This window comes from Pelodiscus sinensis, chromosome 3 (genome assembly GCF_049634645.1).
Source record: "Pelodiscus sinensis isolate JC-2024 chromosome 3, ASM4963464v1, whole genome shotgun sequence".
Classification (NCBI taxonomy): domain Eukaryota; kingdom Metazoa; phylum Chordata; order Testudines; family Trionychidae; genus Pelodiscus; species Pelodiscus sinensis.
In genome coordinates, this window is record NC_134713.1 from 401,431 (window position 1) to 415,272 (window position 13,842).

The 13,842-nt window shown below is 44.7% G+C and overlaps 1 protein-coding gene and 1 long non-coding RNA gene across 8 annotated transcripts in view; one reads left to right on the forward strand and one right to left on the reverse strand.

The window, feature by feature from the left end:
• ASXL2 (ASXL transcriptional regulator 2) overlaps positions 1 to 10,425 on the forward strand; it is a 191,505-nt gene extending 181,080 nt beyond the window's left edge. For all 7 annotated transcript variants that reach the window (XM_075923201.1, XM_075923198.1, XM_075923200.1 and 4 more), the window contains one exon: positions 1 to 10,425. In XM_075923201.1, the coding sequence (XP_075779316.1) occupies positions 1 to 2,463 (2,463 nt within the window). In that variant the 3' untranslated portion in view covers positions 2,464 to 10,425.
• The window catches only part of LOC142827713 (uncharacterized), a 22,647-nt gene continuing 18,443 nt past the window's right edge, over positions 9,639 to 13,842 (reverse strand). The window contains exon 2 of the long non-coding RNA XR_012902415.1: positions 9,639 to 13,842. This exon is cut by the window's right edge and continues 17,374 nt beyond it. This is a non-coding gene — a long non-coding RNA (uncharacterized LOC142827713).

Sequence of the window (13,842 nt, forward strand, 5' to 3'; positions counted from 1 at the left end):
ATTCCTGTCTCCAGAATCTCCCCTATGCCATTTCTTGCTAGCCAGGTCTCTCCCAGGGCTTGCTTTCCAACCTCAGTCATCAGTCCCAGAAGAACAGGGGCCAGAACTTTGGCAGACATCAAAGCAAAAGCACAGCTGGCCAAGGCCCAGAGGGCAGCAGCAGCAGCAGCTGCTGCAGCCGCCGCAGCCTCCAATGGGGGAGCCATCCCAGGGCCTGGTCCGGGAGGCGGTGGCAGCCGCCCAGGAGGGGGAGGAGGAGAGGAGAAGAGTCGTACAGCAACAAGTAGAACCAATGAAACTGGAATTCAAGGCAGTGCACTGGAACTGGCAGGAGCTGGAAGCAGGGGAGGTCCGAGAAGGCCTTTTCCCCATTGTTCAGAGACCCATTCCCAAGCGACGACCCAGGCCACAGAGCGCGCATCACCTCTCAGTGACTCTAGAGCACAACTACAGCCGACTCCCGCGGTACAGTCCAGAACGGCAATCAGTGACAGAGGCAGAGAGTCAGTCGCACCAGCCCCACCAGCATTAGAGACAATGAACAGAGCACAAGTGGGCCCTCCCAACTTGACTGTGAGCCAGGCGTCCAGACCATCTGCTGGCTCAAGCCTCGTACGTTCTCTCAGTAATGAGAGACAAGAGAAAGCACCTTCAGCTCTGACAGGTCCAAGCCAGATCTCAGGGGCACCACCTGTCAGGGATGACACAGTCTATGTGTGTGTATCCAGAGCAGGTGTTGACAAAAATGTGACCAAGTCAGCACTTACTGCCACCGAAGGGACCAGCCTAAGTATTCCCATGAGCAGACCTCTTCCCGCTCTGTCTTCGCTGGCAGCCGTAACCTCAGAAACTCAGGCTGGTGTTGTGGTAGCATCTCCTACATCTCCTCCCTCCTTTGTTAGCACTTTGTCAGTAACCCCTCGCCTTACAGCTCCTCTAGCTCCCATGAGCACAGGTGGGCCCCTCCTGAAGACGAGCTCCAGTATTCCTGCTAACAACCCCTTGGTCACCCAGCTGCTCCAAGGGAAAGATGTCCCAATGGAGCTAATCATGCCTAAGCCTCTCACCAAAGTAGAAATGAAAACTGTCCCACTAGCTCCAAATGAGTCAAAAGGGGCGGTGTTTTCCAGGGCCACCAGCACAGCCGGGAATGGCTCTGGTGGGGAACATGGTGACAGACAATCAGACTTAGCGATGCAGCAACTTGGAAAGCTGTTTTTCCCAAACAGGCAGCTGCATCACGTTCCAAAGGCCTTTCCCCTCTTCTCAGGAAAGGACCTGAGGGGCACTAGTACTGACCAGTGCCAAGAGGCACTCGACAAGGCCTCTCAAGAGCAGATCCTTCAGACGCTTATCCAGCAGGTCCAGAGGCAGAATCTGTTCTCAGTCCTGCAGCCCTCACAGCTCAGCCTCACTCACTCAGGTTTCCAGTTAGACAACAGCTCCACCAGTCAGAAATTCATGCTGGGTTTCATGGGAAGGAGGACATCCAAGCCTGCCATGTCTGGCCATTACCTGCTGAATATTTCCACCTACGGCCGCGGCTCAGAGAGTTTCAGGAGAGGTCTGTCCGTGAACACTGAGAACCGCTTGTTTCTGAATGATCCTTCTGATGATCCAAAAACAGAATGTGGGGAATGTGAAGAAATAACGGGGAATGGCAGCAGCAGTGATGAAGGAGATGCAGATGACGAGAGCACTGGTGATGAATATGGACATATCACTGTAAAGGAGGAACCCCTGGTTTCTCAGGTTTCTGGCCAGCATGGAAGAGAACAGGCACCACACAGTGTCAGTGTTTCTTCAGACTGCTGGCTGCCTGCTGGAAAGAACGTCAAGGAAGAGGCAGTCTTCTCTCAGCAAACAGCAGCCAGGCCGGAGAGTGTTCACCAGCTCCCCAGGGGCCGAGTGTTTGACGGAACCACATTAGCAAGAGATTTGATTCAGGCAGCCCAGCAGCAAGTGGCGCATGCGATGAGAGGGAAACCGATGCATGGTGACCCTCATGCTTACAGCAGTTCTGCACCGCTTGCAAACTCTGCATTGCAGCAGCCTCCGCTGCTTTCCCCCTCGCACCCTCCAAAGCAATACGGAAACACGGCCGCACAGCTCATTGGTCCTCGTTACAGCGGCACCATAAATGTGTCCACCTCTCCAGAGGTGAGCCAAGGGTCCCTCATGACTGGGCTGTCCGAGTGCAATCAGTTGGCCAGTAGTATGGGAAACGTCATGTCTTTCTCTGTGACTGTAACCACGATTCCCGCCAACCCGGCTATGAACCCTGGCAACCACCATCAGACCATCCCGGTTCAAGCCTTTGGTGATGACAACATGGAGGATTCACCTTCAAAATGCTATTGCAGGTTGAAAGCCATGATCATGTGCAAGGGTTGTGGTGCCTTCTGCCATGATGACTGCATTGGCCCCTCTAAGCTCTGTGTCTCCTGCCTTGTAGTGCGGTAACTGAGATGCGCAACCACAGGGGAAGGCGGCCTGGTTTTGTGCCTCCTTCAGAAATTACTGCCTGAAGAAAGAGGCGTTTTCTGCCTTGCACAGACACGTCACTGAATCAGGAATACAGAGCAGCGTTCTTCTTGGAAGAAAGAGCACCTTGTTGTATAGTGAGTCTAAGCGAACTCAACTCTGTGAATCGTGACAAGAGTTTGCACTTAAGGAATCATGTAAATATGTCACATTATTTTGTTTAAAAATTATTTTTTCTATCTTTTAGGAGACAATGTTTGACTTGTATTGCAGATTCATTAGCCACACCTCCTGTCAGTCCCTGTTCCAGGTTAGCCTTAGGTCTGCTCTGTATTGATGAGAGAACTTCCAGCCAAACTTTAGCCCCCAGGTCTTTCCATTGCAAAAGAGAAGAACAGGAAAAGTTAAAAACCGAGAGATGAAGATTAGGCCTTTATACTGTCTGGCACAGAACTCTGAGGTAAGGAGCATCAGTTCAGAGTTGGCTCCATTTTTAGTTTTCACATGATTGGGAAGTGGCGGCTCATTAATGCTGATCGCTTACCAGTTGTCCCCTGACTCTACGTTTCTGGAAGCCAAAGAGGGTTGTGCAATAGCAGCTGGGGATTTTTGTTTGCACGTTGTTTGCTTTCCCACTCGTCGGTTACAGTAACATTGTCCATACAAAGGCAATACCTTGGTTCTCAATTACTTTTGGAAGATTGGAAAGGCAACCTATAGTAGTAGTCATCTCCAAAAACTCAAGTAAGCACAGCTAGTGACTGTCAGTGACTGGAGGAGACCTGTGTCAGGAACCTGCTACCTAGGCATTACCATGTTAGCAGTGGGGTGTCTCCAACCATCAAACATGACCATCTATTGCACAAGTTAAATGCACTAAGTGACACCCTCAGACGTGCAGCTTTCCAGGCAGCATGTCATGGCTACTAACACAATAGGCTCATTGGCGTAGAAGATCTTAGCTCTAGCTAAGTGTGAAGCATGGGACACTATGGTTGGGTGGCTACTTTGTTGTCCCAAAAGGACATTTCTTCAACTATCAAAACATCAAATCCTTTGGCCTGATCCCAAGTTTTTACTCAGACCCCAGATTTTGACAGTAGATGTCACAAGCCAAGAATGAGAAGCACTGGCAGAAGTAGATGGGGATCACTGACGAAGCGGCGTGTGAGACGATTACCCAGGGCTGGCTTACCTAATACCAGGTTGCAGCTAGTGATATCGACCCTTCACTCTCGAGAGCATTAATATTCAGTGTCTCCCAAACGTAGTAATCAGAATTGAAGAGAGATGACAGCACCATCGTCTCAGCAACAGGAGTATATGGCTGGCCAGTAGAGTACTGGAATGCCCATGCCTTCCCACAGTGCACAAGGGCAGTATGCTCCAGCGCCCATTTCACAATATCAAAGCACCAGGTTATCTGTAGGTAGCATCCTCTTCCCAATAAAGAACATCAGGCCAGTTCCATGTTGTCTCGGTTTGAGAGAGGAATACGTTGATTAGATAGAAATTCTTGTATCATTTTGCCGAAAGGACACAGATCACCGTTAATCCAAAGATATTTTTAAAAGGAAGCAATACCGACAAGTCAGCTGATAGGGTATCATTAGATAACCCGTTAGCTAGTCCTCTGAGGTTGGGCTTTTTCCAGTTTGAATGTATTCACACATGAAAAAGTGTACAAGGCGCTGCTGTTAGAGACAGGCAATGTAGATGACTGTGCACAGTGCATTTTAGCCAACAGCGGGTGGCAGCTTGTTGATGAGCAAGTTGAGTGCCTGACCTTTCAATCTCTCTCCTTGCCACCCTCCACACAAGATAGTCAGCAGTGAAATATCATGAACTATTTTATATGCCCATCTTCAGTTTTGCTCATCCTGAATTTGTTGGGGGGAGGGGGCGGTATGTACCCTCTTTTTCCATAGGTAAATATCTTTAAATCCATCACTCCCCGGCAGAAGAGTTAACACCAACACCCCTGGTTTCTGAAAGTGCACTGTCGGCAGCATTTCGCCAGTAAGCAAACATCCCCCAGTTGGCACGTTCCAGATGCTCTAGCTAGTGATTCTGGTGTGCATGCAAAAAAGCAAATCAAGAAAAAGAACCTTTTTGGCTTCTGCCTTGCAAAACCATGTATTCTGTCTCAAAGGGCACCTTTGTCTTATGGGCCTAGTGCATTCCAAAGCAAGTGCCCGTGAGGGCAGTAATGCAGTACTTCTAGTTTTCCTCTTTCCTGTGCAAGACTCAGTTCTGCAGCATCTTTTAAATTATGGGATACAGTGTCAGATGGACATTGTGGGATCAGCATACAGCCAACTGGTAAGTAAAATGAACAAGACTCCTGTTTGCTGAAGCACAGAGAGAGAGCTATTTCTGTTTCCTTGCTATCTCAGGGTTTGTCTATTCAGGAAAATTTTACCAGTTATACTAGTATAATCGTGTACGTATCTTTCTTGCCTCTTCCTAATCCTGGTCAGAAATTGTTGTAGCCTTCATACAAAACTCATGATCATATTCCTGGCTGGGCTGCCATTTGGTCTCATAAGATCAGCCGATATCCAGCCTATATAGTGAGTTTTTGGTCTCCCGTTGGTCATAGATGTGCTGGGCAGGATCTGTGCAAGCCCCCCCATTCAGACTACAGGGCATAAGTTACAAGTGTGCGCTAGCATGCCATGCTACAGATCCCCTGCGTAGAGTGCAGGCTCGAACTAAAGGATACCTAGTTCTTTCGACTTAGCCCTGTTTAAAACACAAATTAGGCCTCCTCGCGTCCCCCTTCCCCCCCAGGGTCTCTGCATGAGTTACAGCTCATGATGCTAGTGCCCACTGTCATTCATGGCTCCTGTTTCAAACTGGGTGATGTCAGGATAAGCACTACTAGGGACTTCCAGGGGAAGTTAAATTGGTATAATTCTATCAGTCTTTAAATTGACACAGGTATAACTTGTCCATGGTGACAAGCCTCATAAGAAGGGAGCAGAAGGCACTGGCATAATAAAGCGGCTTGTGGTCCTGGTTGTGTTGGCAGGGATTTTAGGTCTGCTGCAATTTTCACTTCAAAAGACCTGCAGTTTTATTTTCAGCTGGATATTTTAAAATAGGAGCAGAGCCCCTAACTTTGATTCTACCCCTCAACTCCCTTGAAATTCATGGCATCACCTCAGTGGGTATTTGCATGTCTGACTGCCCATGTTTTGTACACCTATTTCCCTCTGTGTGATGCTGCTTCTGAGTCATAAATAGCTGCTGTTGCATGAAATACTACTGCAGGAACTGAATTACTTTAGAGTCACTTTCATAGCAAGAAGGAAACTAGATCTAGGAAGTGTCCAGTTTGGATTTGTAACGACCACTAAGATATCAGTAGGACTCCGTTCCTTTTTAGTGGTCATTATAATCTTCTTAGATGGTGATCTAGAGGTTTACAGCTCAGTTAGTGCCTTAGCTATATTTGGTTGCATCAATAGTTTTGTAGTAGCTGCCTCTTCCCAGTGTAACGAATCCTCCTGGTTGGACGGCTCTGAGCTTAGCACAATTCAACAAGCTCGATCTGGATCGTGATAGAACAGTACCCATAGACTCACTGGCAGGCACTGAACTGGTAGGTAGCTAGTAGAAATAAAGGGGGTTGGATTACTGAAAGTTCCAACAAGAACAGGCCTGCCCAAACCTGGACAGATTTGCGCATTTCACGGTCGGGGGATGGAATAACCATTGGTTCAGATAGGGGAACCTGAGGCTAGAGGAGGAATATTCATCAGTGAGTAGTCCTAGTGCGGACAGTGCTCCCTTCAGCCCCAGTTCTTTCCAATCACCTGCCCCTAAAATGTTTCCCTTAGCAAAATAATAACTCTTTGCTATTGGCTACTGAGAGTCAAGGGACATGAGGAGTAGTTGAGACATAACATCTTTGGCTCTGGGCATCCAGATATTGTGGTGATAGCACTTTATAATAAATGCCAATGTAAAAATGGAATACTCACAATATTTTACAATGCCTAATGTCAAAGCAATGTTTGTGACATAAAAATTGCCACAAGAAAAAGTTATTCAGATTCGTATCTTCCCCTGCTTGGATTGCAATTCAGGCCCTGCAACATGAGAATGAGAGTGTGAAACTGATCAGTTTGATTTCACTGTTCAGTGCAAAGAAATATTTGATAGGGGCACAGTCCACGAATGGAGATGTAAATGGAATTGTAGAAATTATCTTCACGTTTTTGAGAGCACATTGGTAATAGGGAAGGAAACTTGTTCTAAGGTTAAGTTGACAATGTCTCCTTTTAAATGCAAGGAAAAAACTGATACTGAGTAAAGGATGGATCCCATCAGTAGAAATGTAAAGGAAGCCATTTCCTCGAAGGTTTAATTATTGGACAGATGAGTAATACCAGGGGATCTGCTCACTTTTGGCTATTACTGCTTAAATTAAGTCCACTTAAATTGTTCTAGAAGCCACTAAGAGCATTATGGGCCAGTTCTCTCTCTCTCTCTCACTCACTCACTCATGCAAGTGGTCCTGTGGAAAACAAGGATGCATGTGTGAGTGAAGGCTGCAGTGCTGGGCACAGTCACTGGAAGTGGCTGAGTTTGTTACAGTTCAGCGAGGAAGCCTTTCCGCATTTCATTTGGATTCATTTGTTTTGGTCCAATTTTTCAGAAGTAGCCGCCAGTTTTAAGATACCTCAATCCTAGGGCCTGGATTCTGCTGTGTCCACAATTCCAGTTTTTAGCACCTTTCAAAATCAGGCCGATGGCATCAGGTGGAACATGCAAAATTGCAGATCAATTCTGAAAACGTGACTGTCCCAGGGGAGGTGGGAGGACAAGGTGTGGCATGCTGCCTTTTGCATGGCTTTTATCACAGAGGGGGAAGGGGAGGGAGGGCATCGCTAGAAAGTTATTGCCTGTGGCATCTCTCAGCTCTGGAAACTACCCTCAATTAATCTGAAGCACATGAAACTAGCATGGGTAAGAGAGTATGGTTAAAACTTGAAGTCCCGTTGCCCCCAGGGGCGGGGTGGAGAATGGCTCAGGCAGTCGCTAGGATGATGATGCGTTTTCTTTGTTACTTTTTTAATAGTAGACGTTTGATACAAAAAAAGATTGATTTTAAGAGCTTACAGTAATATATTTTAAGTAATATATATTTTAATATTTGTGTAAAAATGACAAAGGAAGATTTGTGAACTAGAGATAACAGGGTATTGTGTGTGTGCAGTTTCTCAGCAGGGCCAAGACAATTTCCCTGGCAGGGGAACTGGAAGCACTTGGGTTTTCCATTAATGCAATAAAAGTGGGGATTCTTAAAACAGCAATCCGATAGTGTTTACCAGGGCTCTTTCATTTTGTTTTGGCCACAAGGCTGGTAACCGTGATTTAGAAGATACACTTTTGTCTGTATTTTGCCTTTTTAAAGGGACTTAAATTGGAATGGAGGGTATGTACAGAAAAATCAAGGTGACACCATTTTAAGTCATATTTTTTCACAAATAATATAGAAGAATCATATTTTACATAAGAATTTTAAGTATCTGAATAAATATGTATATAAATATACTGTATGTATTTCCTATATTCGTTTATTTTACCTTTTAATTGTATTACAATATTTGAGCTGGTTGGAGTTCCTGCCTACATATTAATGTAAAAGAGAGAGAGATGGAGCACTGCCTCTTGGCACTGCAGCACGTGCGGCTGCTGCAGCGCATAAGATGGCAGCAAAGAATGGATTGGAATAGGTTAGCTGGTTTAGAAATTCAGCACAGAAATTTGTTTTGGGCCCGTGTCCTGTTTGTGTGTCCATGTATATTCTATTCTGTTTTGCATCAAACACCCAAACAATCCACGGTGAGAAGACAAGGAGCTGAGGTGGAGCTTTATACAACCACTGCCAAAGAGACACACTAATACAAAGGTACTCCACTAACATCAAAATCCACCGGGAGGGTTTTAACAAATGTTTGATTCTTGTGTGATACTCTGATAGCACAGATGGAGCGTGCCTACAGTATGCCACGAGCCTCATTATATTGGGTATTTCAAGGAAACACTCTCAGGCAAATATTCTTTTGTAGGACTTTGGGTCCAATATCACTAGAGGGTGATGGGTGCCCTCAGTCACTACTGGAAGACGGAATGGGGTCTCTTCTAGTGCACTTGGGCAGGATCTGTAGAAAACTCCTTACAGGGAAGCACTAGTAAATCTGCTGAGACTGCTGGTGACATTCCTTGTACGAATGGTGTTTCCAAGATACTGAAACTTGGATACGAGAATTCCCAGAGGTTCAAGATCACAATGATAATATGAATGTAAAAAGGACAAAATTCTGCTTGGAGGGGAAATGATAGTAGCTGCAGACTACAGTAACAATTGGCAATAACACATGTGCATTGTTTACAGCACATCCAGTGCAGTTTACCTAAGAATAGGCCCAAACCTGTGAAATGCTCTGCATTCACTGACATAGTAGCAGCTGAGGTAGTAATGCACCTTACAAGAGTAGGCTAAAGTTCACAAGACATTTGTCACATCCATCCCCACCCCCCAGTGATTACATCTCAGATCGGTCTGGTCTGGTTTGTTACACTAGAGGAGAGCTCTGAAGACAGTGCTGGATGGGGTTGGTAAAGCACTATTCAGGAACAATACATTTCAGTTGCTGCCCTTTTGACCAACGGCCGCAGTTCTGGGCCTTCCTTTGTCCCCTGAACACCAACTACACACAGAGACACAGACAGATAGACACACAGAGAGGGCTGTACAGCCAGCAAATCTTCCCCTTGTGGCATCAGGCTGGCAGGATTGACTCTCTCAGTCCCTGGTGTGGGACAATACTGAGAGCAAGGGAGGAAGCAGGCTAGAACTTTCTGCACTCTGGCTGTTCTGGCTGCCAGAAGATACCAGAATCTAGCAGGTGCACGAAGGTGACACAGACACAAAATTGGAGCCAACGTATTTGCCAGCGTTCAAGCACAAATAGTGTTTATAGTAACTTGTGATCTGGGTTTGTGGGGAGGGAACCTGAATGCAAAAATATACTTGATTTGTGTTAAGGGTTTGATGTTAAATAAAACTCAGACGGTTTTGTTATTGTTAAGAATATTTTCCAAACACCCCAAAACAAGCCAACTCATTATTTACACACACACACACACACACACACACACACACACACACACACACACACACGTACGTTTTTAAGTAGTCATTTTATCTTTCTATGAATTGCAATCTGCACATTCAAAGGGTTTTTCACCCTGAACAGTTGCACTATAAGAAAGGTACGCCGTGCGTATATGTGTATATATAACTAGAGTGTGTATGTGTGTATATAATATATTATTATATTTTACATAAAAAAGGGTGTTAATCCATCTCAGGATTCTGGTGACACTACAAATTTTGAGAACAAAGTTGGAAGTTACCACAATCCTTAGCTGGAATTAAAGCTGTTATATTTTAATATTTAAAATATAGAGTGAGTGTGTGTTGATCTGCTGCACTTTGTCTAAACATTCCTAGGCCTGCTGGTACTGCTGCAGCTCCCATCCCTTCCTGCTCCATTTAAAACTCAGAAGCCGACTTGTCCCCTTTTGGATTTCTTTCAGTTGTGCTTCTCAGAGGCTGAATAGTGTTTCTACTTGAAAAGCTGAGCCAAGAGTTTAATATTCCTGGATTTGGCCTTGTACAGTAAGTCGTTACAGCTGAACCACAGCCCTGACACGGGGAAGTGGTCTGACAGCTGATGCATTCTGAAATAGTCCCTTTGTGAACTAGCAGCATCAAGCAATCAAACATAGAAAAGTGGTAAGTTTGTAGTGAACAATGATTTTATTGTCATTCACTCTCCTCTTTTAATAAGGAAATGACACAATTTCCAGGCATTTAAAAAAACTTCATGGGTCAATTCCATTAAACCAGCAGTCACAGGAGAGAGATGTCTGATCCACAATACTGCAGCTTTTCAGATCGGCAGAGTTCATCCTAGTAAACTGATTCTCCCCAAATGGAATATAATTGTAAAAGTCTGCTTTAGGGTCTGCTGTATAAGATTCCACCTTAGCTTCTCACCAGCATTAAGAAGGATCTGAAGAGTGCTAAAACCAGCATATTTGTATCCTCTCGCTGAGATCCGTGTGTCCATAGAAGCTAGCACTTTGAAAAGCAAAAGCCTGTTTTGTGGCTTATGTCTTATTGCAGATTAAATTCATCTTCCCCTCCCTCCTTATTTTTGCCGTGTAAAACTACCTGCTTCATAAATGAATGTAAAATACAATAGTTCTTCAGCACATGGATAAATGTATATTTTATCTTAATGTTTCATTTTATGTTAAATAAAATACATGATTTTATGTTCCCCATTGCTGTTAATGACTTTTCTTGTCCTTTGAGAACATGACACAGCAACACAATGCTGAATGGCTTAATTTCAGGTCTGGCACTGCAGGAATGTCAAGTCTGTTTTTTCTAAACCATTTCTCTACATTTCATGGGGCGAGACTGGCTGCAAACGCCAAATTGTTCATCAGTTTTCATTTTTCTTGTTTCATCTGCAGATCTCAACTGCTTTAGAGACAGGAGTGCACGGTACAGTCTGAGTCAATCCCCTCATTCATACACGAGGAAACAGAGGCACCGACACACTGGCTTTCCCAAGGTCACTTACTGAAACAGGAATAGACTTCAGGTGCCCTGTCTCCTAGGCTTGTGCTCTAACCATGACACAAACTTCAAACCTGGCACAATGAGCTTTCTCTACAGAATCATCCACTTTTTCCCCAGCCATCTTCTGCAAACCAGTCTGTTAAAGTGCATTCTCATTTACAAGCATGATTTTCCAGCTGAGGCAACCACATGCACGGCTCTGCTGGCGTGATAATAGTGTGAGCTCTGGAGTCGTCCAACATTTTCAGTCTGGCAGCTGCGCAGGTCTAACAATAATCTGATTTTTCCCAAGCCTCTGGTGCTTGATACTAACTCCATTCTAATTTTCTCTCCAATGCCCCTCTCTTACAGAGAAGAGCTAACTGCTTTGCTGAGACAGCACACAGCTGGTCTTTTAATTTCTGAACTATGTTTCCCCTCTCCAAAGTCTGCTGTATTTTGCCAAGTAACTCTATTTTCTCTTTCAGTGGATGCCCTAATACGCTGCAAACCGCAAAAATCATCACCTTAGCCTCTCCTTGTGCCCCCCTTCCACAAGGAACATGTGACTCATAAAATCCTATGAATTAGAATGCTCAGAGATTACCTGAATGTCCTTCCAGTGCACTGCGTCACCTCCATGTTCTTCCTCGAGTGCTTGTTCAAGTTAATTCCATTCTAAGATGTGTGCTTGCCCACACGCCTTAGTTTGGAAACACTAACACTATCCATAGTAAACACTCTGGGCTGACGAGACCAAAGGGAGTTCCTTGAATTGAAAATGGCAGTGGCCCAACACAAAATAAAGGGTCTTCCTCTTGCTTCAAATAGATTTGTATAATGTTTTCTTGTTACCAAGACCCATTGCTCAATGGAGAGAGAAACAATAACAGAAAAAGTGTTTATGGCAGAAGTGCTTAATGGCTTCTTTGTTTCCATTTTTAGTGAATGCCAGGGAAAATGAGGTAGGATCAGAAGTTAAAAAAAGGAAAAGAACAAGTTAAAAATTACGTAGAAAAATTAGATGTCTTCAAGTCATCACAGTCTGATGAAATGCATCCTACAATACTTGAGCTGATAGAGGAGGTATCTGAGCCATTAGCTATTATCTTTAAAAAATCATGGAAGATTGGAAAGATCACAGAAGACTGGAAAAGGGCAAATCTAGTGCCCATCTATAAAAGGGGAAATAAGAACAACCCAGGAAACAACAAATCAACCAATTTAACCTGTGTCAGGAAAGGGTTAGGGTTAGATAATAGAGCAAATAATTAAGAAATTCATCTACAAACAGCTGAAAGATTACAATAATAGAACTGGAAGGGACCTCGAGAGGTCATCAAATGCAGTCCCCTGTCCTCATGGCAGGATCAAGCACCATCTAGACATAAAAACGGCCATACTGGGTTAGACCAAAAGTCCATCGAGCCCAGTATCCTGTCTGCTGACAGTGGCCAATGCCAGATGCCCCAGAGGGAGTGAACACAATGGGTAAACATCACGTTATCCCATCTCCTGACATCCATTTCCAGACAAACAGAGGCCAGGGACACCATTCCTATCCATCCTGGCTAACAGCCATTGATGGACCTAACTTCCATGAATTTATCTAACTATTTTTTGAACCCTGTGGAAATCCTAGCCTTCACCACATCCTCTGGCAAGGAGTTCCACCGGTTGGCTGTGTGAAGAAAAACTTCCTTTGTTTGTTTTAAACCTGCTGTCTATTAATTTCATTTGGTGACCCCTAGTTCTTATATTATGGGAACAAGTAAATAATGTTTCCGTACTCATTCTTTCCACACCAGTCATGATTTTCTAGACCTCTATCATATCCCCCCCCTTACTCTCCTCTTTTCTAAGTCTTTTTAATCTCTCTTCATATGGGACCCGTTCCAAACCCCTAATCACTTTTGTTGCCCTTCTCTAAATCTTTTCCAATGCCAGTATATCTTTGAGCTGAGGCAACCACATCTGTACGCAGTATTCAAGATGTGGGGGTACTATGGTTTTATATAGAGCAATAAAATATTCTCTGTCCCTTTTTTAATTCCTACATGTAGTTGGGATTGTTTTCCAATGTGCATTACTTTACGTTTATCAAGATTCAGTTTCATTTGCCATTTTGTTGCCCAATCACTTAGTTTGAGATCTTTTTTAAGCTCTTCAAAGTCTGCTTTGGACCATCCCTGTTAGATGTCTATCTAACCTGCTCTAAATATCTCCAGTGATGCAGATTCCACAATCTAGACAATTTATTCCAGTGTTTAATCATCCTGACAGTTGCAAAGTTTTTCCTAATGTCAACCTAAACCTCCCTTGCTGCAATTTAAGCCCATTGCTTAAGTAACAGTTAGCATGGAAATGGTCTGATACCGATGCCGGCACCAACCCCAGCTTCAGTGCTGGCACTGATAGCGGCATCGATTTTGGCACTGACGATGGCAGCACCAGTGCCGTTTCCGGACCGGCTGATGCCTACGTCATCCCTGGCACCGGTCCCACCAGTGTGGTCAGCAATGGGGACTTCAAGCGCAGACGGTGCTGCAAGTGCACACTCGACAGCCTCCCTAAGAGGCAATGTGGCTACGTGGATGACAGTTGGATCTGCCCTGAGGCCCTTCTCCTCGCTGCAAGTGCCCCTGGAATCTGTCGTCATTTCCTGGGTGACGCAGACGATGTATTTTGCCAGCCAACATATCTGC